We start from the raw sequence: 27,136 nt of genomic DNA, 5'->3' as shown, positions 1-27,136 counted from the left end.
TGTCTCTCAAACTTAGCAACATGAGGATAAGTGGACTTCAACTCCCAGAATTTTCCAGCCAGCATGGAGAATTTTGGGAGTTAGAAGTCCACCTATCTTCATGTTACCAAGGTTGAGAAACATTCCTCTTGACAATTATACTTCAAGTTAAATATGTAAACTCTATGATTATATTTAACATCTCTTGACATCTCAGGTGCTATGGGATGGAGGAATGATCCTAAAATGGATACTGAATTATGTGAATATTTCCTTCTGTCCCAAAGCGTTTTACATGTTTTTCTGTGGTTCTTTGAAGCTAAGCAGATATTGTAAGCTCAGTGGGCTTCCGAAAATACTTTTGATAGTGATGGGCAATATTCTTAAACTCACTAAGAGTTGTCTAATCTTTACCGTGACTATACTTAGGGACTATTCCACTGCCTCGTATATGACCTATTCTTGTGTATGACACAAGGACAAATACAGCCAAATTACATTCTCCAAAATGCTTGTGACAACTTTCTGTTTTACTTCCATCCTCTTCTCTCTTCACTTTCAAACATTTTGATATTTACAGATTTCCAGTTTAGTCTTGAATGAAAAAAAATCTCTCTCTCTAAAGCAGTGTTTCTCAAACTTGGCAACATGCGTAGACTTTGACTTCTGAGTGACGAATGGTCAGCTAGCATGTCTCTGAGCAAGTGGAAATGACGTTGCAGCCATGACTGAGAGAATAGTGAGTAGACTGGTCTCATAGAACCTCTCTGAACATGGAGAGGACAGGAAATTGCTCACTTATACTCTGGATGGTTCCTCCTCCTAAGAAGACTGCAGGATAGCAAGGTTGACTCAGCCTTCCATCCTTCTGAGCTTGATAAAATGAGGACGCAGACTGTTTGGGGCAATATGCTGACTCTGTAAACCGCTTAGAGAGGGCTGTAAAGCACTATGAAGCGGTATATAAACCTAAGTGCTACTGTTATTGTTATAGCAGTTTCCTCCAAGTTTGAGCCCTCTGAGACAGTTTAGGTTGTCACTAAGACAAATGGCAGAAAATTGCATGATATTTGAATTACTCCAAGAAATATTGGGAGATGGATTATAAAATAGAGATGACAGTAAAAGTGAAAATATATGTCTTATTTTAATCCTGATCAAAGAAACCGACCATGTACTCCTTTTTACTTCTAACAATCCTGAATTCATTCAGATACTGTGTAAATAAAGAAAATGATACGCCAAAAGAATGTCCTTACTGGTTTTACAAAAGAGGTTTGCTAAAGCTTCAAAGGAGCCTTTGAGATGGGAAAACTGAAGAGAGATGATACCTTACGACAACATCTGAATGAATTCAAGATTGCTACAAGCAAAGGAATACAACGTTGGTTTGTTTGACCAAGGTTAAACTAAGATGTTTTTCTATATAGTTACCGGAACCCTTTATTAACTTTTTGTTGTTACTAGGACTGAAATGTTAATAATTTATGAATCTGAATACAAGTAAGGGATCAGCTATGGAAAGAAAATATACTTGCATATACCTTATAAGAGATGAAGAATGACTAACTTTGTAAATGTGATGAACAATCAAAAATCACTTCTTTAAATATTTTCTCGCCCCCCCCCCCTTTCCTTTTTTTCTTCTTTTCTACTTATTTTTCTTTTCCTTTCTGGGTTTAGTTTGTATTGTCTTTTATTATTGTTTCTTTTTTTAAAAAAAAATCAATATATGTCTATATATTTTTAAAAGGTATGACTTCAACTCCCAGAATTCATGGGCGTTGAAGTCCACCTATCTTTCCCATCTATTCAAAGATGAGGAATTCTGGAAATTGAAGTCCACCTATATCTCAAGTTGCCAGGTTTGAGAAACACTGTTCCAAAACATCTCAGAACTTTTAGAGGTACATTCTCCCACCCCTTTGTAACACTTTACCCCATCTTTAGTACTACAACCTCCCCACATACATATACAGATTCCTGGGGGGGGGGAAGAGGGGGAATTTGACCTCAGGCTTCCCAAGCAAGGGCTCACCAAAGGACAAGTTTGAAAATCCAACCATTCTGAAAGGCATCAGGTTGGGAAAGGCTGGGTTATATATCCAACTGGCACTGCTGAGGAGGACACCCCAAATAAATCCAGACTGGATTGTTCCATTCTGACCTTCTCACTCTTGTTATCGTTACAATCGCTAGTTAGGAATAATCCTTGATTATTTTAATACCACCTACATTTGTGTTTTTTGTTTGTTTGTTTGTTTTTGATTTGATTTATATGCCGCCCTTCTCCGGAGACTCAGGGTGGCTTACAATGCGTTAAGCAATAGCCTTCATACTTTTGTATATTTATACAAAGTCAGCTTATTGCCCCCACAAACTGGGTCCTCATTTTTGTTTGTTTGTAAATCCTCTGGAAAATCCAGCCAAGGATTCTTCAACAGTATCCTCTCCTAGCACCGCAGAAGGTAAAATAATCCCAAAGGTGACTTGATCCAAATCTTCTCTGTTTAAAAAATGTCTTCCATTTTGTGAATCCTAGAAGTTTGGGCCCTTCGGGAGACTCTTTACGCCATCATTATTGTGAATGTATATTCAGTCCTTTGAATGACTGTGGCACCAGGTAAAACGGATGATTTTACCTCGGTTTTTGAATATAATCATTATGAAGTCCCACCATCTGAAATTCAACGCTTGCTTGAAAAAAAAAGTCACAATTTTAATCATAGTTTGGTCCAAGGTAAGCAGTGACCAGAGAGGTAGGTGGTGGGATTACTCCTTAAATCCCCGGTTGGCTTGCATCTTCTTATAATAGTTTTCCGTCTCTTCCGCTTGCCCGTCCTTTTCCCCCACCGTTAAGCTAGCTGGTTTTCTCCGCAGCGTGGATTCCCGGCTGGAGGCTCCCAGAAGACTTTCTCCGGGGCTGGTTTCTGCTGAAATCAACGATGCACTCCCTCCCAGACCCACTGACACATTGATGGTGGCCACGCTGCCGTAACGGGCCTCCTCCTGTTCAATGTCGCTGACAGAGGAACCCGGTGAGACTCCAGCGCTTTTGGCAGGCCGGAATCCATGGTAATCTTTGCTCATCTCGTTGAGCTCGTAAGCATCTTGGCTATCCGAAACTTTCTGGGTGGCCTTCCATTCCCAAGGGCCATTTCCAGAAGACAGATGTACGACTGGGTGGTGAGGGGCATGAGCATCGATGGTAACCACGCTAGAGCTGTCTCTTTCTGAGGGAGAGCAGTACTGGGAGGAGTCAGAGCTGGTGGAGGACGAAGATGTCTCTGAATGCTTGGGTGTCACCGATACCATCCCGGGTTGCTTGGACATGGCAATTACCTGCATGAGGCGCGGTGGGTTGGCCACTCGTTGGGCGGCCCCCTTCTCAGCCATCATCATCCACTTGGCCCTCACAGCCGAGCTGCTTTTGGGTGAAATATTAGCACCGGCGTTCGCTTGACTTTCCTCAGGGATGTGAACCAGTTGAGTGGCCCTGGGTCTTGGCTGGATGAGGACCCGAGGACCCATAGAGGCACGCTCAGCCGTTCGAGCCTGGACAGTGGGGTACAAGGAAGGTGGGATATGATCCTCCTCTTCTCCAGCCAAGGAATCTGAGGCAACCCGCCTCGCCACCTCTTCTGCCAAGGTCATTCCACGGCCTTCCACTGATTTCTGTTTCCATTCAGTGATCAGCTGTTTAGATCGGGAGGCGTCCACCGGGACGTGGATGGTCATATGGCGGCGAGCAGGGTCATCCATTGAGGGGGTGCTGACTCGTGGTAACGTGTTGCTGAAGGTCACCATGTTTTCTTTGCCCATAGGGCTCCGAGGTGCCAAAAGGTCCACATCAACACTTGCCCGTTTCAAGCTCCCCAGCGAGTTTTTCTCACGTGACACTTGCCGGTTCATCCCTTCCAGCCGGGTCTGGGGGTTGAGCTCATCGGTGCTGACTGATTTGTTCTGGTGATAAACGGAGTCATGCCCACGTTGAGTCAGGGCTCGCAGAGCGTCCTTGGCAGGAGGGTGAGAGGGAGCCTTTTCTATTGGTGCCCGGAAGTTGCCCACTGCGTGATAGGCCTGTGTGTAGCAAGGAACATGGGGTAAAGATCTGAAAAAGCTCAGAGATGGATGGAAATAGATATTGTCCTGTTCCCTATTTTATATAAGTAAAACATATTTCGTATAGCTCTCTGGGACTATATGTTCTGACCCAGCCTTCGCAAGTAGTGATAAGACCTCTACTCGTGAGTAAAACAAACCCCTTTTTATAACTGGGCACTAACTGTGTTTTATTCACATGGATGAACAAAAAAATCAAATGTAATTAGTCCCAACAAACCTGGGTTTAGGCAAGAAATTTGAATTGCTTGCTGTATACTAGAAACGAACGGTTGTCTGCAACAACTGGCCACTCCCAAACCCCTCCTATTTATTTTCCAGCCAGGGAGGGGCTGGCTATTGTCTGCATGTGCCTCTCCCTGAGAGCCGGCTTATTGTTTTTCTTTGCTCTCCTCTGTTCTCCTCTCTGCACATAAGCGCATCTGGGATGGGCCCCATCTGTTCCTCCCCCTCACTCAGCTCAGGCCCCGAAGACAGCTGCCTCTCCACCTGGGGGAGGATGAAAGGCTCCGGGTCTGTCTCTGATACTGTTTCCTTATCAGAGCCTTCCAAAGGCTCCGAAGCTGGCCCAGGCTCTCCCTCCACCTCCTCCTCATTTGACTCTGCAGCTAGCTCTCCTGGCACCCGACGGGCCGCAAATATATAGGAGAGTCTAGGGGAGAGTTAAAAGAGGGATCAGCCTAGACTCCCTAAGCAGTCTAACTCCCCTTGAATTCCATGGACCCTTATCCAAGAGTGGGCTTCAAAAATTTTAGCAAGGGGTTCTCTGCCCAGCTGCTAGGTGGGCGTGGCCATGGTGGGCATGGCTTAATTGGCCTCCTGCACCATGGCAGGAGGGCGTTTTTGCCCTCCCCAGGCTCCAGAGGCTTTCCTCGAGCCTTTGGGAGGGCGAACATGACCTCCCCAGGGTCTGGAGGCCCTCTGGAGGCTGGAAACAGTCCAATTTCCGGCCTTCCCAAACTTCCGGTAGACCTGTTTTCTGCCCTCCCTGAGCCTCTGTGTGTGCCCTGTACTTACCTGCATCCAAAACGGGCCGCGTGGGGACTCCTGGGAGGGGCAGAGTGGGGTGGGCAGGGCCAGCCAGGAGTGGGATTTGTGGGTTCTCAGAACTGTACAGAATCTTAGCTAGAGGTTCTCCCGAACCCCTGCGAACCTCCAGCAGCCCACTCCCTGCCCTTATCTAACTCCAAGCAAGTGTTGTGGCCCGTCAGCGGCCTGTGCAGCTAGTAGCTGATTCCGACAGCGAGGAGGCTGGTGTGGTGCTGCGTCAGCAGCCTGTGCAGCTGGCATGGATTCAGCCAGGGCCTTCAGAACCTCCAGAAGCTCCCATAAGTGAAGAGGAAGAAGAGGAGGAGCCTTTTCTCGATGCATGGGCGCGCAGAGCTGCCAAAAGGCAGGAGTGGCTCCTCAGGAGGAGGTCTCCTCAAAAGTAAGGCTTGGGGCTAATTGGCCACTCCCTTAGCCTATTTAAGGAAGGATGACGACTGAGGCAATTTGCAGGGAACAACTTTGTTCATTCTCCTTCGCGTCTTGATTTTAGTTCTCTGCAAATTGCTTCTGGGCTTTCTGCCAACCATAGTAAGATTACGATTATTTATTCTTTGGATTCTTGTAGGCTGTTAAGAAAGTTAATTAACAGCCTTTGTTTGAAAAAGACTGATTTAATTTAGCGTTCTTTGGGGTCTGTAGCTGGGGCAGAACAGCAGGTGCTAATCATTAGTTGAGAAGATTCCTGTGCTTTTTAGCAATAAATCAGTTGAATTGGACCTTCACTTATGGGCCCTGGTCTTTCCTGCCTGACATTATATTACTTAATAATGTGGGGCAAAGGAGAGATCTAACTCAACTAACTTAAATTTATAACAGATCCCGAAAAAGCTACTTATGACCTGGTTTTGAAGTTTTAATGTCCTCCCATTTTGGGCACTTCGCTCTCATTTACGACCCTTTGCAGCACCGTGAAGTCATGTGACCGCAATTTATGACAGACAGGCACAATCGAAAGCGTTTTAACAAACTGCATCGCTCTTTGGTTTGGTGGCAGCAGTGCCTCAGATAGAAGGTCCATATAGAGAGTGGTAAGGACAGCCGAGATTATAGGAAGCTCGGTTCCTGTCATTCAGGATACTGCTTATAAGCGCTATGTGCTTAGTGACCCCACACACACACACACTTTACGGTCTATTTCTGTTGCTCCCCTCTGGGAGGAGGTTTTGAAGTATTTCTAGCAGGACTACCAGATTCTGTGACAGCTTTGTTCCCTATGCCATCCGTCTGGTAAACTCGCAAGATTCGTTTTTCTCGCCATGTAAATGTATACATCCGAACTAGACTGTGTTGTTTCTCTGTGTCATATAATATATGTGGGTATATGCATAATTTTGTATTATTTATTTAATTTATTTTATTTATGTCATATTTATGTAGTGTATATTGGAGGTGGTGACCCTTTGAGAGCTGTATGGAACAAAATTTCATTTTAATGTATGCCGATTACTGTACATTCGAAGTGACAATATTATTCTGTTCTGTTCTGTTCTGTTCTGTTTTCTCTTCTCTTTTCTTTTCTTCTCTTCTCTTTTCTTCCCTTCTCTTTTCTCCCTTCATTCCATTCCATTCCATTCCATTCCATTCCATTCCATATTTTCTCTTCTCTTCTCTCCCTTCCCTTCCCTTCCCTTCCATATATTCTATTCTATTCTATTCCATTCCATTCCATTCTATTCTATTCTACTTTTAGTAAACAGGTGCCCTTCTGTTCCCTGCCCCTTCTTCCCATGGCACTTGGAAAGACAGACACTTACCAAGTAAGCAGCAATGCCAGAACCAATCAAGAAGCCCACGTAAACATCAATAGGGTGGCTGCGGTACTGGGTGATCTGCGTCAAGCCACAGATGCCAGCCGCGATGGCGAAACCAAACACCAAGATTGGCTTGAGGAGCTTGGTGCTGTCTGAGATTATGGAGTTGAAATACATCTGCGGATGATAAGGGAGATGGTAAACCAGACAGGAAACACCATTAGATGAACTACTTCTACTTTATTGTAAGGCTACATGAACGGATTCTTACAAGTCTGAAAGTACAAACTTCCCACCTGCCACTTTTAAATGCTAGACCCATTTTTGGGGGGGGAATTCTTCCTAAGTTTCTTTCTTTGACCGTTGAACAATTTGTGGGCTCCTGCCTTTCTTGTCTAATTGTCTCCTGGGCAGCATCTCTCTCTTCCCTTCTTTCCCTAACGTCATCTATGCATTCCGTTTCAGAGACATTATATAGCAGTGATGTCAAACCTTTTCAGCACCGAGTGCCCAAACCGGAATGCGTATGCATGCGCGTGCCGGAGCGCCGTAAACCCAAAGACCAACTGGCCAGTGTGTGCATGCCTGTTTTTTGGCCATTTTTGGCTGTTTTTTGGGCCGTTTTCTGGCTGTTTTTCAGGCCTGTTTTTGGGCCATTTTGGGGCCATTTTGGGGGGCATTTTCTGGCGCTCCGGCACCTGCAAAGACCAACTGACAGGTGTGCATGTACATGCCGGAAACCAGATGAGCAGCTGGCAATGGCACACATGCCCACAGAGAGGCCTCTGCGTGCCACCTCTGCCACGTGTGCCATAGGTTCGCCATCACGGTTATATAGCAACCCAATCGCTTATTACCTGGAACTTTCCGCTGGATTGTGATTGAGACAATAACAGCCCAATCAGACAGCGATGCCGAGCAGCATATAAATATAATCAATTACGATCTTTTCACAACAATATGAAGTCACAGCTACCAATACTTTAGCTGGGGTTGGCCTTCATTTGCATCACATTCTTCCTGAGAACCAAGGATGTGGCAGAATGGATGGATGGATGGATGGACAAACGAAAGAACCTAGGCTGTCATAATGTATTGGTGTAGTATATGTGCCGATCCAAGCAGAACGGCTTTTGTAATTGACAGATGGACGTTCTGTCAATGCCCAGATCTAAATGTTATCTAAGTTTTTTAACTGCTGGTTTATACCATAATTTTTCACCTTTGATTTTACAATCTTCTCCAATTCTTTGTTTTCTGTTCTACATCCCCTGATTTTGCCACATCAATTATCCACACTTTCTTCTTTTGAACGACAGTTAACTCAAACCTTATAAGGTTGACTTCCATCCAAGATCAGTAAAATGAGGACCCAGATTGTTGGGGGCAATAGGCTGACTCTGTAAAGCGCTTAGAGAGGGCTGTAAAAGCACTGTAAAGTGGTATGTAAGACTAAGTGCTGTTGCTATTTGGAAATCCTACAAAAACCTGCATTTTTTTTTTTACTACTTTTTCAACTATACGCTCCTACCAATTTTTCCTTACTGGCACCTAATAATTGTTATGTTCCAGTGAGTCAGTTTGGCCACACTGTTATCTAGTTGCTTGTGGTCAGTTTGTGCTACCGTTTCTTGCATGAGTTGAGTATATGATCCACTGTTTCTTCTGCTTCTTTGCACAATCTGAACTTTGAATCGTTCGATGCTTTTTTCAAATCTAGCCTTTGGCACCATTCGTTTGAATAGCTTGCTCTTGAGCAAGCAAAATCAACCCTTCAGTTTCTTTCGGTTCCAGTTGTAAGCCATTCCCAGATTTTATCTTTATTTATTTATTTATTTATTTATTTATTTATTTATTTATTTATTTATTTATTTAAATTTATTTTTATATGCCACCCTTCTCCGGAGACTCAGGGCGGCTTACAATGCGTTAAGCAATAGCCTTCATACTTTTGTATATTTTATACAAAGTCAGCTTATTGCCCCCACAAACCGGGTCCTCATTTTACCCACTTTAGAAAGGATGGAAGGCTGAGTCGACCTTCAGCCTGGTGAGAATTGAACTCGCAATAATTGCAGGCAGCTGGATGTTAAATGCTGTCTTAGTAGGAGGCATTAGCCTCCTACGTCACTCAGGCTCCTTATCCACTTCCCTTTCAATAATCTCCTCTTCTTTCTCCTACTCTACTCCCCCACCCACCCCAAAATGGGCAGAGAGAGAGAACTGACAAACTGAGTTTCTGGAAGTCAGATGGCATATGAATTTAATAAATTACCGTCAGCCAGATGTTAGACTAGATTTAGCATTTTAGTTCACCTACAGAATCCTTCCCAAGTGTCTGGGATAGGCTGATGTTGACATCTGATGATGTTAGAAGTATCCTTGCAGAATGTGAGCTGTTCTGAATAAAACTGCCTTTTGCAATTGACTAAATGTGATTTTATCAATGCCCATATTGTTATTGTTGTTGTAACAGAACAGAGGTCTTCAAACTTGGCAGCTTTAAGATTTGTGGACTTCAACTCCCAGAATTCTCCAGCCAGCATAGCTGGCTGGAGAATTCTGGGAGTTGAAGTCCACAAGTCTTAAAGCTGCCAAGTTTGGGGACCTCTGTAACAGAAGAATGAAATTGACTGTATCAGGATGAATGTTGGATTAATTAGTGTTGATTATATGAAGACATCAACTAACAAAATATGAAAGCACTAATACTTTCCCTTTCAAAAGAACTTTTTCAAATGGGCATCCTGCAGATTCCTGTAAAACCCCAAACAGGTGGGTTTCAGTCCCTTTCCCCCCTCCCATTTTTGCTAATGGGAAACATAGTTGGACGCTCAGCTGTGAGCTCAAGACCACGCTAGGGCTGTGCCTGTTTTTCCGGGGTGATTTCGTCTATAGAGAATTCTTAGTCATCCAGGTCACACGATTGGCCCAAAGATGTTTTTTTTTCAAAAGGCAACCGGGCTTCATTTTTCCTTGAAGACGTTTCGCTTCTCATCCAAGAAGCTTCTTCTGTTCTGACTGAATGGCAGAGAATGGAAGGATTTACATTCCTAGCAGTCATCTGGTCGTTAGCACTCTCTCTGAGAATCATTGAGGCCACTGGGAGGTTTATCTGTGCCCTCAGGATCACCTGAATATTGATTTTGGGGTGATTTTGTTTCCAATGACATGCTGAGGGAAGGGCAAAGGGGAAGCATTCTGTTTGCAAAGGGGGGAAAAATGAAATTTCATTTCATAGGTTTAAAATGTAATTACAGTTCATTGCAGTTAATATGATTATGCCCCAGTATGTCTTTAATGACCTTCTCTTTCTGTTGCACTAAAAACATAATTGCATCTCAGCTATTGGAGACTTGTTGGTCTTAAATAGCACTTCTCTATTCTACGACACGCAGGATGCTTAATGAGACTGATTTTTTTCCCGGTATTGACATTAACAAGTAAAACTCACAGATACGTAGACGGCAGCAAATGCAGACAGGGTGGCATGCTGAGAAGGAAACGTTTTCCTGGAAGGAAGAAAAGACAATTATACAAACACTCACGATCCATCTGCAGTCAGGAGACCTTAATTTCACAACACACTGACAAGTTCAACCAAAACTGCACTTAGGAAGAAGCACTTAGGCATTTCTTAAAACTTTCTCCTCTCCAGGTAAGGTAAAGGTAAAGGTTCCCCTCGCACATATGTGCTAGTCGTTCCCGACTTTAGGGGGCAGTGCTCATCTCCGTTTCAAAGCCGAAGAGCCAGCACTGTCCGAAGACGTCTCCGTGGTTACGTGGCCCGCATGACTCAACACCAAAGGACGCTGTTACCTTCCCACCAAAGGTGGTCCCTATTTCTCTACTTGCATTTTTATGTGCTTTCGAACTGCTAGGTTGGCAGAAGCTGGGACAAGTAACGGGAGCTCACCCCGTTACACGGCACTAGGGATTCGAACCGCTGAACTACCGACCTTTCGATCGACAAGCTCAGTGTCTTAGCCACTGAGCCACCATGTCCCTTCTCCTCTCCAGACCCCTTCCCAATTTTAAAAATTATGGCGGACTCTAAAAAAAGCTTTTTTTTTGGTATGGGTTATATTTAGTGATATTTATCGTATTAAAAATTAAAACTGACACATTCATAGAATATATACAAAATCATGTAAAAAATAGCAATATTAAACCCATTCAGGTAGTCTGTTCTGACCCAGGCTTCCCAAGAGCATGAAGCAGACTCCTTGTCTTGACAAAAAAAACCTTTTTATTAAGTTACTGTGAATTCCTCTCATTCACATCCAGCAAAGTCTTTCAAGGGAGAATTTACAGTCATAGACCTTATCTGGCTTGGAGGGCTGCCAAGCCGATATCTTCAAAACTTGGCAAGATGTCTATCAGAGTCATGAACCAATTAAGCAAACTAATTGTCTCCTGCAAACTCCACTCCCCTTTCGCTCCTCTTTATTCAGATTAACATAACAGAGTTGGAAGGGACGGGAGGGACCATTCACTGTCCACCTGTGGCTTTACTTCTGAGTTGACCCTTGTTCCTTAGCTGTTCCCTTCCCCTGGCAGCTCTGTGCATGCGCACACTGGGAACAGGCTCCAGCTGTTCTTCTGCCCCACTGATGTCCAATTCTGAAGGCAGCTGACAACTGTCAGACGCCCTGGCCCCCTCTCTGCCTCCGATGCAGAGCACTCATCAGAGCCTTCCCCAGACTCCAGGATTGGCCCATGTTCCTCCCCAATCTCCTCACTGTCCGAGTCTGCCACCAGCTCCTCTGGCTGCTGGCAGGACACAACATAGTCTTTGAGTTATGGCGGCAATTGGGACTGGGGTTGTCCTTAAGTGATGCAGTCATAAAGCACAATGACATGTAACTGCATCGCTTAGTGACAGAAATTGAGGCAGTTCCTGTTGTTGTCATAACCCCAAGACATGAGGGTCATTAAGTGGGAAGTTAAAAGCAAAGGGGAAAACAGGTACAATCCAGCTACATATGTCTGGCTTTATAAGTACAGCAGAATGAGACAGTAAATCTATAGGTAGCAAAATAGATTATTGTGCTACTGGCGCTCAGTCATAATAATAATTAACCAACTATGCAAGCAGAAACTAGTATACATGTAGTCCTTGATTTACAACAGTTCATTTAGTGACCGTTCAAAGTTACAACAGCATTGAAAGAAATGACTTATGACTGTTTTCACAGTTATGACCTTTGCAGCATCCCCATGAACATGTGATCAAAATTCAGATGCTTGGCAACTGATTCATATTGATGACGATTACAGGGGTCATGCGCTCACTTTTTGCGACCTTCAGACAAGCAAAGTCAACGAGGGAGCCAGATTCACTTAACAATCGGGTTACTAACTTGTCAACTGCAGTGATTCACTTAAGAACTGAGGCAAAAAGGTTATAAAATGGGGCAAAAGACTTAACAAATGTCTCACTTGATAAGAGAAATTTTGGGCTCTGTTGTGGTTGTAAGTTGAGGAGTACCTGTACAAGGGACTAAATGCTCGTTTCCTGATGCAAAAATGTTTATTTAGGAAAGGAATCTTAACTAGGACCATTAACATTTATTTTTAATATCTTAGTACCTCTTATCGCTTGGATGTTGGCTAAACCTGGCTTTAAAAAGGTGCAAGAAAGAAGCACAATACAATTCTAACAGTAAATTTTCAAATGACTGTCAGATTCTCCCAGGGGTGAAATCCAGCAGGTTCTGACAGGTTCTGGAGAACCGGTAGCAGAAATCTTGAGTAGTTCAGAGAACCGGTAGCGGAAATTTTGAGTAGTTCGGAGAACCGGCAAATACCACCTCTGGCTGGTCCCAGAGTGAGGTGGGAATTGAGATTTTGCAATATTCTTCCCCTGGAGTGCGATGGAAATGGAGATTTTTGTAGTATCTTTCCCCTGCCACGCCCACCAAGCTACACCCACCAAGTCACACCCACAGAACCGGTAGTAAAAAAAATTTGAATTTCACCACTGGATTCTCCCCAAAATTTGACGCACATTTTCTAACAAACTGTGGTTGACAATATTGTTGTGATAGCAACTGATCCACTGAGGTAAACTTGAAGGAATGACACCTATTTATTTATTCAATTTATATGCCGCCCATCAGGCTATCCAGAGTGACTTTGGGCGGAATATAAAGGGACGTTATAACAATTTTTAATTAGAAATAACCAGACTGCACATGACAGCAAAGGTTGGTTTCCAGAGCAGATGTAAAACAAAGGTAGGTGGACTCACCTGGCTGAGAGAATGGCATGCTGGTCTTGCCCTGAGCAGATATCTTGAGTGATGTAAGGGTTGGACTCGCAGGAGATAGCCAAGAGAGTGTAGTTGGGCTTACAGACGGTCAAGAAGAAAGGGGCGTGGTATCCTGTGGCTAATTGGATGACATCGGTCACCAGGGCTGTGGCACAGAGGCCAAACACATGGACACCTGAAGGGGGGGAGCAAATTCAGGTAAGGTTAAGGCCTGGGAGTCACTAGTGGAATGAATGAATGAAAGGACAAGAGTAAGGAGGGGACTTTGGTACATGCTGTGCAAAAGAGACAATCAACAAGCCCCCCAAAAGGGAAGAAAACGATCAAAATACTTCCCCCACCAGCAATCAGCATCTAGATAAGCTTAGATCAGGGGTCTGCAACCTTAAACATTCAAAGAGCCATTTGGGCCCATTTCCCACAGAAAAGAAAACACCAGGAGCCACAAAACCTGGGTGGGCATGGCCAACTCAATGTCACTCACTTCCACCGGTCACATGACCCCCTAGCCCAGTGATGGCTAACCTTTTTGCCATCGCGTGCCAAAAGCGGGGGAAGCGCGGGGGGTCGCACGCACGTGTGCCCACACCGATAATTCTATGTGCCTCACCCCTGCGCACCCAATGGGCCCAGTAGGCCTGTTTTTTTGCCCTCCCCAGGCTCCAGAGCCTTTCTAGGAGCCTGGGGAGGGCAAAAACAGCCTCCCCCCCGGAGGCCCTCTGGAGGCCGGAAACGGCCTGTTTGCTGACTTCCAGTGGGCCCAGAAGGCCCGAAAATCAGCTGGCCGGCATGCACATGTGTGCCTGAGCTGTGGCACGCGTTCCATAGGTTCGCCATCACGTCCCTAGCCTATCCAGCTGGTCATTAGGGCAGAGAACCAGTTGTTAAAAAACACCAGGAACCACAAAATCCTTTTGACATATCACTCTCTCTCCCCTCCCTCCCTCTCCCTCCCTCTCTATCTCTCTGTCTCTGCCCTGGCCATTTCTCCATCCCCTGCCGTCGCCTTTACCTTCTCATGCCAGGCGAGGAATGACTGGGAGGGGAGGGTGAGGGGCGGGGCCAGCCAGTGTTGAGATCACCTGACAGGGAGGCACAGCAGAGGGCCCAAAGAGCCACATGCGGCTCCAGAGGCACAGGTTGCTGACCCCTGGCTTAGATTAACACCAAGATTAACATCAAACTAACAATCAAAAGGTAAACAATACCCCAGACAAGATAACTGTAAACAGCCCAACCACAGAAACGTCAAGATCACCAACACTGCCAGGACAACCCACTAGAACAGGGGTGTCAAACTCAAGGATGCTTAGATCTGGCCTGTGGGGCTGCCCTGGAAACAGCGAAGGACTGCCCCACGGTGCCTCTGCCAGCAAAAACGTGCCCCACCTGAGTTCCGTTTTCGTTGGCAGAGGGTTGCAGGAAGCCATCGCAGATAAAAACGGAGCTCGGGAGCCCATTTTTGCCGGCATAGCACTCGGGCCGCCACAGGTGCCCCCCGACATGAGTGACGTCAAGCTGCCCACCACCACCCTGTCCACCCACCCCCCAAGGTCAAACGCAACCCTGATGCAGCCCTCAATGAAATTGAGTTTGACACCCTTGCACTAGAATGTAAACTGGGAGCAAACCCCGCGCCCTACCAGCACTGATGATGTTACCTAGTTTGGGCAATGAAGCGTCTGCAAGAAAACAACCAAGCTCAGAGACCACCAAGGACCCCCTCCCTTCAAACCCTGAGCTACAAATATTCTCTTCTATTGGTACAAAGAGTAACCTTGAGCATATGAAGGTTTCTTCTTAGCTTTCAAAAAGTAAGATAAAGGTTCCCCTCGTACATATGTGCTAGTCGTTCCTGACTCTAGGGGGCGGTGCTCACCTCCATTTCAAAACTGAAGAGCCAGCGTTGTCCGAAGACGCCTCTGTGATCACGTGGCTGGCATGACTAAATGCCAGAGGCGCACAGAACACTGTTACCTTCCCACCAAAAGTGGTCCCTATTTTTCTACTTGCATTTTTTACGTGCTTTCGAACTGCTAGGTTGGCAGAAGCTGGGACAAATAACGGGAGCTCACCCCGTTATGCAGCACTAGGGATTCGAACCGCTGAACTGCCGACCTTTCGATCGACAAGCTCAGCGTCTTACCCACTGAGCCACAGCTTTGCCAATTACCATACCCTTGGTGGAGAAAGCAGAAGGATGCTTTGACCAAGGGCATCTTTCAGCCTCCACTCCAAAAACAGAAGCTGTCTGTCAAACCATCACCACACAAAGTGAAGGATGGCAGTTTTCTATCAAGGTTTCCTCTTTCTTACAAAGGAACCTCTTCTAAATTTTAAGGTCAATCTTTTTTTTTAAACAAGGGGAGGGGCAAATTTCCCAGTGGACTAGGAATGAAAAATAAAAGAGAAAACTGATGGGGGGGGAAGGACCTACTGGAATGGGGGAATTTTGTCCTAAAAGGTGCTTTACTGATGACCGAATCATTAATGAAATAATTGATTTGATGATCAAATAAATAGGGATTCTTAATCTGACTGAGAAAGGAATCCACTGCTTTTCTGTGACAACAAGCAAACAGGTGTCTTTTCGGTCACCAATGTTGATTCGAAACAGCAGTGTTAAGACTCTTTGTGTTCATTTTCTATTTTTGTCTTTTTTTTTTTAAATTTGGAATCTGCTGGGGGGGAAAAACCCTTGTAGTCCTAGCTTGGTACGCCAACACTTTGTCTCTCAGACTCAGAGATACAGGTAGTCCTCAACTTACGGCCATTCTCTTAACAACCGTTCCAAGTTACAACAGCACTGAAAAAGTTGACTTACGATCTGTCCTCACACTCATGACCACTGCAACGTCCCCCCAGTCATGTGATCAAAATTTGGGCACTTGGCAATCGGTACGTATTTATGACAATCGCAGCATCTTGGCGTCATGTGATCTCTATTTATCACCTTCCTAGGAGGCTTCTGACAAGCAATCAATGGGGGGGAGAGGGATTCATTTAATGGCTGCATGATTCACTTAGCAGCCACAGCAAAAAGGTTGTTAAAGCAGGTGTCGAATTTCCAGTCCCAATCACGGTTTACTTGAGGATTACCTGTACATAGTTGAAGGAGGGCCTACATTCAAGACCCCGGAGCCAGATCTGGCCTACAGGGGTGCCTACATGGGGCCATCCTGGAAACAGAGAAGGACCGGCCCGCAATGTCTCTGCCAGCGAAAACGGGCTGGCGAGCTCCGTTTTTGGCTGCGACGGCCTCCTGCAACCCTTTGCCAGTGAAAACGGAACTCGGGAGGGCCCTCCCGAGTTCTGTTTTCACTGGCAGAGGGTTGCAGGAGGCCGTCGCAGCCAAAAACGGAGCTCGCCAGCCCGTTTTTGCTGGCAGAGCGCTCGAGCCACCACAAGTGCCCCTGACACGAGTGACAATGAGCTGGCCACGCCCACCCCGCCACACCCACTCCATCCCCCCCAAAGTCAAACACAACCCTGATGCGGCCCTCAATGAAATTTGTGTTTGACACCCCTAAACTAGAGACACTGGGGTGGTCAAAAAAGTTAAAATGCCAGCTTCAACGGTGTGGTTGGGGCATCATTAGGACATTTGACTCCAAAAAAGAGGAAGGGTGGAAATAGGCTTACCCACAAACCGGACCGTCCTGCGGAGAAAAGAGTTGAAATTGCAACCGCCGGCATTTATGCTGCCTTCAGTATTGCTACGGCCCTTCATCTTTGACTGCAAGCAGTACACGATGCCTTCGCCCACCATGATCTGCCAAGCAAAGCAGCAGTGTCAGACGCCAGCTCCTTCCTTCCATCTGCCTGCCCTGGACTCTCTCTCTCTCTCTCTCTATTTGAGGATGGACTTTGACTCCCAGAATTCCCCAGTCAGCATGACGAATTAGATGGGCCCTTGGATGCTCTCAATCCCATGTTGGCTATTTCATCTGAACTGCTGCGCAACCCTCGTTTCTGATCTTTAGGATCTGCCTGGGGGCTTTTCCTGGTGAACCAAATGGACTTTCTGAACAGCAATTCCAACTCGGAGGGCCAAATTAGATAGAAAAACTAAGCAGAGGACTCTTTGATTTCAAGCCCATCTGGTGAGCGTTTGCTGGTCACTGTTGGAAACAGTGGGATTAATGGGGTTTGGGAATTGATCCAGCAGAATCCGTATGTCACCTTCCTCCAGCCAGCTCTCTACCAGATGCCTTGGGTCTTTAACTCCCAGATGGTGACTAGGAATTGTAGTCCCAAACCATGTGGAAGGTCCCTGTTGGGAGTAGGTTGCCTTGTGTTCCTGAGGGAACTGTATGGGGGGGAAAAAGATAGCTGTTAATGATTTGGGCAGTCTTCTTCCAAGGTGAGAGTTTGATCACAAAGGTTCAGATGCCATCTTGAATCCCTTCCTCCACTGTAGACACCCCAGACAAATTGCCATTTTGGATACGAGTTTTCCAATGAGCAAATAGGAGGAAATGTCTGAACCGAGGGCCAGTGTGGAGTACAGGTTAAGGTGTTTAGACCAGTGTTTCTCAATCTTGGCAACTTTAAGATGTGTGGACTTCAGCTCCCAGAATTCTCCAGTCAATATGCTTTCTGGAGAATTCTGGGAGTTCTCAGAATTCTTAACGTTCTCACACATCTTAAAATTGCCAAGGTTGAGCAATACTGTGCTAGACTAAAACCAGGGTACTATGAATTGTATTCCTCCCTGAAACATGGAAGTCAACCTTTGGACTAGTCCCACCCTCTCAACCTAACCTACCCGCATTGTAGTTGTGCAAAACACAGGAAGAGAGAGCATTATGTACAGTATCTTGAATTGTACAAGATAAAGCCAGGTTACAAATCTAATACATAAAAGAGGAGTAGAGAAATGTACCATGGTCCAAGAAGCAGTTTGGTGTAGTGGCTAAGGTGCCAGCCTAGAAGCCAGGAGACTGTGAGTTCTAGTCCCTCCTTAGGCATGAAAACAGGCTGCATGACTTTGAGCCAATTCCCAGGAGACTGTGAGCTCTACAGAGTTATGCATCAAAGCTGGCTGCGTAACCTTGGGCCACTCACACTTACAGATTCTTACAGATTAACAGAGTTGGAAGGTACCTTGTAGGTCATCTAGTCTATCCCCCCCCCGCCCAAGCAGGAGACCCTACACCATTTCTGACAAATGGCAGTCCAGTCTCTTCTCGAAAGCCTCCAGTGATGAAGCTCCCACCACTTCTGAAGGCAACTTATGTTCCACTGATTGATTGTTCTCACTGTCAGAAAATATCTCCTTATTTCTAGGTTGAATCTCTCCTTAATCAGTTTCCATCCATTATTCCTTGTCTGGCCTTTGGGTGCCTTTGAAAATAACTTGACCCACTCCTCTCTGTGGCAGTCCCTCAAATATTAGAACATACTCTTTCAGTCCAACCCACCTCACAGGATTGTTGTTGTTGTTGTTGTTGAGAAAGTATGAGGAGGGAGTATTAGGCATGTTCACCACCTTGAGTTATTTATACAAATAATAAAGGCAGAATATAAACAAACAAATAATACTCACAGAAGCTGCAGGAGCTGCAAATGCCAAGCTTAGCAGCATCAGCAAAGGAATCATTTCTTCATTGCTTTCCACATAGGGCATGGAAAGGGCTCGGTCGTAACACTGGAAGCCCACCTTGGCTGGCCTGAAGAGGTCTGTCAGCTCCAGGAAGTAGAGAGTCACGATGGAGGAAGCGACGATGGGCAACTGGAGGCCAGAAGTAAAGCAAAGAGATTGGACCAGGGCAAAGAGTTGGAAAAACAAGTCTGTGCTAATGAGCCACCACATCTGGGAGCCGAAAAGAGAAACGGGGGGTTCAACATTCACCCTTAAACTAGGATGCTCAGCTTAAACCTTTGAGCCATCTGATCCTCCATCTTCCTCCAGTTCTTGAGGCAGGGAAAGGTGGATTAGGAAACCATTAATTGTTTTTTTTAGTCCTTACCTCGACAAAGTAGAAGCAGGGAAGTAGCGTCATGCTGTCCTTGGGAGCCTTTGTCTTGTCCTTAGCAGAGATCATGGTGTCAGCAGTGGGATTTATAGGAACGGGTGGGCAGGGCGTGGGAACGGAAGCCCCAGCTCAGCTTCTGTTAGGAGACAAGATATATAGCTATAGATCAGGGGTCCTCAAACTTGGCAGCTTTAAGACTTGTGGACTTCAACTCCCAGAATTCTTCAGCCAGCTATGCTATGCTGGCTGGAGAATTCTGGGAGTTGAAGTCCACAAGTCTTAAAGCTGCCAAGTTTGAGGACCTCTGCTATAGATAGATGGAAGAAACTGCTACAATGGGAAGTGACAGAACCTGAAGTAGGATTCTACAAAGGCCCAAATCAACATACTATATTATCCTCCTGCCCAGGGGTGAAATCCAGCAGGTTCTGACAGGTTCTGGAGAACCGGTAACGGAAATTTTGAGTAGTTCGGAGAACTGGCAAATACCACCTCTGGCTGGCCCCAGAGTGGGGTGGGAATGGAGATTTTGCAATATCCTTCCCCTGGAGTGGGGTGGGAATGGAGATTTTGTAGTATCCTTCCCCTGCCAAGCCCACCAAGCCACACCCACAGAACCGGTAGGAAAAAAATTTGAATTTCATCCCTGCTCCTGCCCTACAACGCCTTCCTACAGATTCTCAATTTTTATCTGCAAGAGGCTCTGTGTGTGCATTTGTTGCAGTTTGCAAAGTAGGGAGAGGAAGGGAAAATGTCTTTGAAATTTCTAAGGATTAGGGACAAGCATTTATGGTGGAAAATGTCCATAAAGTTAAGATAATGACTGCAACTGAAGCCCTGCTGATCTTTTTTACAGGTGCTGTTCAAAGGATGCACGTATACAGGTAGTTGAGCTATGATCATAATTAAGCCCCACGGTCATAAGTAATGGTTGGAAAGAGTGGCGTAGTGGCCTATTGGTGAAGATGCTCACCTCCCACTTGGAAGGTTGAGAGTTCAATCCTAGGTTGTGGCAAATGTTTCTCTCTCAGGGTGCAAAGAAAAAATGTCTGCTGTGAACTTCGCATGGCATCAGGAAGGGCATCTGGCAGTAAATGCTCAGCTCCATCCTGTCACCCCGATTCTACCCCGAATTAAGGGATTACAGGGTTGTACAAGGGAAGTTGTTTCGTTATGGTTGTAAAGCAGGTCACCATGTGACCTGATCCGATTTTATGAGTTTTCCAGTGGCCATTAAGCAAATGCCACAGTCATAAAGCAAACACCGTGGTCGTTAAGCAAACCCATTGCTCACCATGGGGCAATTTTTGCCAGAATCTGGAAGTAAATCCCGTTTTCCAGCAAAACGTAAGTCACACTCAGTGACTGTGGAGCTCAATTGCTGACCACACAAAATGCAATCAAGTGACTGCAGGAGAAGAGCGTAAAACTTTGAAACTGGGTCACAAGTCTCTTTTTTGGAGTCGGTCGTAAGTCAAGGACTGCCCATAAAAGGAAGAAGAGGTTCTATCATATGGCTGTCATCTTGACTTTAACAGAATAACAAAGTTGGAAGGGACCTTGGAGGTCTTCTAGTCCAACCTCCTGCTCAAGTAGGAAACTCTATACCATTTCAGACAAATGGCTGTCCAATGTCTTCTTAAAAACCTCTAGGGTTGGAGCACCCAAAATTTCTGGAGGCAAGTCATTCCACTGTAATTGTTCACACTGTTATGAAATTTGTCCTTAGAAGGGAAGTGAGTTGACATATCTGAAGAACAGTTGCATAGCATGTTAATATACTTTCTGTCCTACTCATCCAAAGGTTTTGGGTTACTTGCCAACAAGGTAAAAGAAATGAACCTTCTCTCTTTAGAATTTTTAGAATAACAGAGTTGGAAGGGACCTTGGAGGTCTTCTAGTCCAACCCTCTGCTTAGGCAGGAAACCCTACACCACTTCAGACAAATGGTTATCCAACATCTTCTTAAAAACTTCCAGTGTTGGAGCATTTACAACTTCTGGAGGCAAGTTGTTCCACTGATTAATTGTTCTAACTTCTCAGGAAATTTCTCCTTAGTTCTAAGTTGCTTCTCTCCTTGATTAGTTTCCACCCATTGCTTCTTGTCCTACCTTCAAGAGGTTGACTCCCTCTTCTTTGTGGCAGCCCCTCAAATATTGGAACAGTGCTATCATATCACCCCTAGTCCTTCTTTTCATTAAACTAGACATTCCCAATAGCTCAAACTGTTCTTCGTATGGTTTATCCTCCAGTCCCCTAATCATCTTTGTTGCTCTTCTCTGCTCGTTTTTTTGATTCCCTCTGCTCTAGACATTCTTGTGGGGAGGCACTTTTGGAAATGAATTTTCCAAACACCAACCATGCTGGTTTCAAATCCTGGCACCCATAGATTGCATCTACAAGCCACATGGTTTTCATGTGTTGTTTTGCCACTGGCAGATTGGACAAGAAACATAAACTCTACTCATTGGCCAAAACCCAAATGTTGATTTGCAAGCACACTCCATAACCATCTCTCCTTACATATTAGAAGACCCCATTGCTCCTGTTAAGATGTGGCATGAAGACGGGGTATTAGTGGATAAGGGAATGTGCATTATCCTACACACCTCCCTTCCGGCATCCAGATCCCCAAGAGGCAACAAGTCCAATGGACCAACAAAGCTGCTGCATGCCAAGTCTGATCACCATTGTCCCATCTGAATTGGGATTATTATTTATTCCAACCTTCTACAGGTAGTCCTCAAATTACAAATATTCATTTAGCGAGCATCCAAAGTTATGGTGGCACTGGAAAAAGTGATTTATGACATATCGCAGCATCTCCATTATCCTGTGATCAAGGAACCAGAATTTATATATGATATTGCAGCATCCTGGGGTCACGAGATTGCCATTTGCAACCTTCCCAGCCCACTTTTGACAAACCAAGTCAATAGGGGGAAGCTGGATTCGCTTAACAACCGCATGATTCAGTTAACAACTGTGGCAGAAAAAGTCATAAAATCAGGTGCAACTCAACAACTTAGCAACTTTGCTTAGCAACAGAAATTCTCGACCAATTGTGGTCGTAATCAAGGACTCCCTGTACATGCGGTGTCCCCTAGAACAGTTGGACTACAGTTCCTATCACATAATGCCACTTGTCTGGAATGATGACGATAGTTTGACAGAGGAACAGGTGGGCCGAGAGCGCGCTACTCTATTCGGCAGTAGCAATTCTAGCAATCCTCCAAGAGAGAATCTTTCTGATCCTTCAATCTGACATCTTGCTTAGCTGGAGGATTTTTTAGCATCTGGTTTAGCACAGCCAAACCATGTGTTTTGAGTCCCAAGCTGCGGTCTCGCCAAAGTTTTAGGGAGAACTCTTCATTTGGATTCGTCCTTTAAAAAGTTCAGTTTGGTTACAGCATAATAGGAATAATATACGCTTCATGTACATAAAATACAAATGAAACAGATGTTGGTCATGTCTGTTTCTCTACAGAAATGAATGTTGAATCAGCAGTGAAAGATTGAAGATTCTGAAAGTGACTAGAGATACAGATTCTTGTTTGGGCGGAAAAAAAAACATCAGTCTCTACCCATCCCAAATCTCAGTTGAAACTTGGTGAGACAAGAAAGCAATCCACTGATTCTTGGTTTCCTTTTTAATTATTTATGTTAACCCGGCAGAGTTTCAAGTGATGTTTAGTTACAGGGTACACGAGACAGTAGACATGATTCAGCTTTCCATGCTCGCCTCTGTAAAATATTATCAATTTTCCTCTAGGGTCAATGCAAAGACAAGCGAAGCAGCTCCCACACTAAAAAATGATCCATAACAACAGTTGCAGGAAGAGAACGATGTGGGGAGAATCTCTCATTTTAGTTCTCTGTAATATTGACATTTTGTTTGCAACAGGAGCCCTTGGACAAAGAAAGGCTGAGCCATGTGCACTGTTCCTACCACCTGTACTCACTGATATATATGGCTTCTATACATGCAGGATCCATTTAACCATCACAGCTGATGGATCACCCGCTGCATTTGCTCTGTCCGGTGCCTTTTGGAAAACTTTAACCAAAAAAAGCCAGCAAAAGCATGCCTGCCATGTACGGTAGAAACAAGTTCCAAGGCACAGGATTTCCAAATTCGTGTGTGTATGTGTGTGAATGTGTTGGCAGCTGCTTAAAAAAAAAAAATAGCAAGTGGTCAAGAGAGAGCAAAGAGGTTTTCCCACATCGGTTAAATGCCCTTTCTTCTCTTCCTGCCTCCCTCCCTCCACCCCTCGTCTGCCTTTTGAGTGGCAACTGTTGAGAGGATCAATGAATGATTGATGGTCTTGACATTCCATCACGCTGAAATAAGAGGCTGGTTTTCAAATCATTTCTCCCCCCCATCCCTCTGCCCCCCCCCCAAAAAAAATTAACCCCGAATGCTACATGGGGCCAGACAGAACAGGCATGAAAAAAATGGAAGCGTGCTCTCCTCTCCAGATAAATTCTCCGAAAGGCTCTGAGCCTCCAGAAACATGGCTGTTGCTAGGGGTTGATGGAACGTCCCACAATAGAGGCAATTGCGAAGTGGGGGTGCATGCCTCGTTTTTTTCTTTTTTGTTTTTCTGGGGTGCTCCCAGCCACCAGAAGCATCACCAAATACAAGTCCAACCCTTTGTCTGGAAATGAGGCGCAGAACCCCAGGAGCACCCAGGGTGGGAAACGTGCAGTGGCAGTTGGATAAAGGAAAAGAGAGAGAGGAGGGGAAAGGAAGAATGAATGAATGAATGAAAGAAGGCATGAATGAATGAAACATACCTGCCCAACATCTGCGATGCACCCCGACTGGAAAACAGGAGGAGAGGGGGGTGTTTCCCCGGCTTGGACCCCTTTCCCCAATCTTCTCACCTTTCTGGTTGCTGGAGGGGACAGAGTAGCATTTTCCCCATGCCCTTCTCGGCTTGAACGATTGGGGAGGGGGCGTTCATTAAAAAAAGAGGAGCTGCCTTAAAGGTTAGTTCGCCCACCACTTCTCCGAAGAGAGAAGAGCAAATCCAGCAGTTTTAACAAAAAACAAAAAAAACGAAAACCAAGGGGGAGAGAGAGAGGGGGAACGTGTGAAAGGAGGTGGGGGTGGGGTGGAGATCTCTGCTTGGACTCCAAGAATGGCCACCTGCACCCCACCCACCCACCCACCCACCCTTCACCAGAAGGAGCTTGGAAAGCTCTCTATCTCACCCGCCCTTTCCCTCTGCCAAAGCAAAATGGCTTGTGTGTGTAATGTATGTGTATGTGTGTGTGCATGTCAGTCTTTCCTCCAGCTGCTGCAGGGTTCAGCACAAAGGGGCGAAGGGGAGGGGGGCTCGGATTGATTTGTGGGGGGCGCAGAGGGGGAGGGGGAGGTAGTAGTGATGGTGGAGAGCTACGTCTCTGTTGTGTGTGTGTGTGTGTGTGTGTGTGTGTGTGTGTGCGTTGCATGCCTTTGCCCGTATGACTTTGCTTTGGTTTCCATAGAGAAGGAGCCTTGCGTAGGATGGCGAGCTATCGTAGAAAAATAACACAAATGCAGGATTACGAGCCCGTGGAGAGGGGGAAGGGGAGGAACAGAAGGGAAACCCCAGTACTAAAATAGGAAATAATAGTAATACCGGTAGTAACAGCCACAACGATGATCGATGATACAAATAATAATTTTGAGGCAGGAATGGTATCATCTATGACTGGTGGGGGGGGGGAATGGTGAGGGGTAGTACCTGAGCATACCCAGAGTGCCACCTTCCACGCGGACCAGTCCGGATGCTGTTTTGTAGTGGGCGCCATGCACCTGCTCTCCTAATCCGGAGGAGGTGGGGGGGGGGAAGAGATTGAAAAAGAGAGGAGGAGTTTTGTTGCCGCCCCAACACCTGTACACAACAGGGAGCGGCTTGGATTTGGGGCGGGGCTCTCGTTGGGCCCCGCCCACTCCTGGCGCCAGCAGAGGAGACGCTCGCCCGGCTTCTCCACCTGAGCGCCCGCCGGACTTGTAGGGTTGGCAGGTTCTGCTTCCAAAAAATAGCGGACAAGCGCGGGTGGGGGTGGGGGTGGTGGTTAAGTAGTAAGAAAAAAAATTTTTTTTACAATTAAATTATATATTTTCTTACAAACATTTTAACACGTATTAAAATAATCACTTCAAAACTTTACTTAAAATTCAAAACATCAAATATATTATAATAATATGTAAAATATTAAATTACATTTTAATTTCATCATAAAGCTTTTGAATAAAAAAAATGTCCACTATTTTGTGGAAAAAAAAAATAGTGAACATAATGTGAAAAAAGCGGACTGTCCGCTCAAACAGTGGACACCTGGCAACACTTATGCCAGAGTTGTTCTTGGATTCCGACGCCTCCCTTCGCCAGCCGGCAATTCTTAGCACCATCCCCAAGTGGCACAACTGTGAAGGGAGTTGGACTCCAAAACACCTTTGGAAGCTTCCAAAGTGAGAAAAACTCTTCTCCTGAAACTCCACCACATAATCCTACAGCTGTTAGCAAAGCTAGAAGAGGGGAATGTGGGCGCGATCCTGCCTTTTATCAGGACTCTGAACCTTAACAGGAGACCTTTTCATTTCTGACATTGCAAAAACAACAAACAACCAACAACCACCGATCAGTGTGTAGAAAGTCAGCACCCGCTCCCCTCCTAGAAGAATGAAATATTTTTAGAAATATTTAAAAAAAGGCAGAAGATTATATTTCCCTGGATGAGAAATGGAGAAACGTGCTCTTGGAAAGCAGCCCCCACCTTTCTTAATAGCCCTCAGCAGATGTCGGCACTTAAAGAGATAAAGAGATAGATAGCTCTATTCATAAGCAAATACCCTCACTCAAGATCCAACAAAGGTAGAATTAGCCCTCAGGCACAATAGGAATTGCCCAACAAGACCCTTCGTTGCATCTGTCAAATTTCAACCAAACTGTAGCTCAGACAAACTCCTAGGATTTGTACATGGCCCCATGGGAGTCTGACAACAGCCAATAGAATACATGTTCTTGCACAGGAACAGGAAGTTCAAGTGCAAAGCCCAAGAGAAGGTATAAATACCCCCCAGTTTCAACTCCATGTGATCAGCTGCACCAGAGCCATGTGCTTGGTGGGTCTGCTTCATCATTAAACCATCTTTCCAATCAGCCTCCATGTTTCCAGTGTCTTTCTCCCGGCTTGACACTGAACCAGATGGATATTTCTTCCAAAAAGTGCACGAGTACTGGCCAGCGATTGGTAAATCTAGTCATGGACCATAAATAGTTGAAAAACATTAGGGGACACTGGCAGCTCTCTGGGAAGCCTGTTTGACTCCCAGCGAGCTGCATGTGTCCCCTAATGTTTTTCAAGTATTTCTGATCCACAGCTAGATATACCAGTCGTTAGCCAGTATTCGATGCACTGATGGGGTTTTTGCAACGTCACAAATGGAAGGGTCTCTTGTTAAACCTCCCAGGTTCAGCCCTTTGTCTGGAAGTGGGTGCAGAAACCCCAGAGCCCAAGAGATGGGAAATGTATAATGCCAGGCTGATAAAGGAAAAGAGAAAGGAGGAGAAGGGGGCCAGGAAAGAGCTAGGAAAGAGTCAGGTTAATGGCACCAGTCCCTGCACTATGAAAACCAGGGATGGGCTTCAAAAATTTTAGCAAGGGGTTTCTCTGCCTGGTTGCTGGGTGGGCGTGGTCATGGTGGGCGTGGCCTAGTCAGCCTCCTACACCACGGCAGGGGGGGCGTTTTTGCCCTCCCCGGACTCTGGAGGCTTTTCTCAAGCCTCCGGGAGGGCGAAAACAGCCTCCCCAGGCTCCAGAGGCTCTCTGGAGGCCAGAAACGGGCCCATTTCCGGCCTTCCCGAACTTCCGGTAGGCCCATTTTTCGCCCTCCCCGAGCCTCCGCACGCTCCCTGCACTTACCTGCATCCAAAATGGACTGTGTGGGGAGGGGTGGGTGGGGCCATCCAGAAGTGGGATTTAGGGTT

The 27,136-nt window shown here is 45.7% G+C and overlaps 1 protein-coding gene across 1 annotated transcript; it reads right to left on the bottom strand.

Moving 5' to 3' along the window:
- Nucleotides 1–1,614: 1,614 nt before the first annotated feature.
- On the bottom strand, nucleotides 1,615–24,668 carry PLPPR3 (phospholipid phosphatase related 3). Its single transcript, XM_034437654.3, has 8 exons — nucleotides 23,952–24,668; nucleotides 19,149–19,290; nucleotides 18,725–18,910; nucleotides 16,819–16,948; nucleotides 13,156–13,351; nucleotides 10,357–10,414; nucleotides 6,906–7,079; nucleotides 1,615–4,059 (listed from the first exon to the last, which is right to left on the bottom strand). Exons 2-8 carry the CDS (start codon nucleotides 19,221–19,223, stop codon nucleotides 2,752–2,754), a joined length of 2,127 nt encoding a protein of 708 aa, XP_034293545.1. The 5' UTR covers nucleotides 19,224–19,290; nucleotides 23,952–24,668; the 3' UTR covers nucleotides 1,615–2,751.
- Nucleotides 24,669–27,136: the final 2,468 nt, after the last annotated feature.

The sequence above is a fragment of the Pantherophis guttatus genome, chromosome 1 (assembly GCF_059756535.1).
Source record: "Pantherophis guttatus breed Tessera chromosome 1, ASM5975653v1, whole genome shotgun sequence".
Lineage (NCBI taxonomy): Eukaryota > Metazoa > Chordata > Lepidosauria > Squamata > Colubridae > Pantherophis > Pantherophis guttatus.
This window is presented reverse-complemented; position numbering and strand designations above follow the sequence as displayed.

Excerpts from the sequence above, each read along its gene's own strand:
- PLPPR3 (XM_034437654.3), bottom strand. The coding sequence starts at position 19,223 with ATGATCTCTGCTAAGGACAAGACAAAGGCTCCCAAGGACAGCATGACG. Across the intron at positions 13,352-16,818 it reads CAGGACGGTCCGGTTTGTGG|GTGTCCATGTGTTTGGCCTC; the intron begins GTAAGCCTATTT and ends CCCCCCCTTCAG. Across the intron at positions 10,415-13,155 it reads CATGCCATTCTCTCAGCCAG|GAAAACGTTTCCTTCTCAGC; the intron begins GTGAGTCCACCT and ends TCTTCCTTCCAG.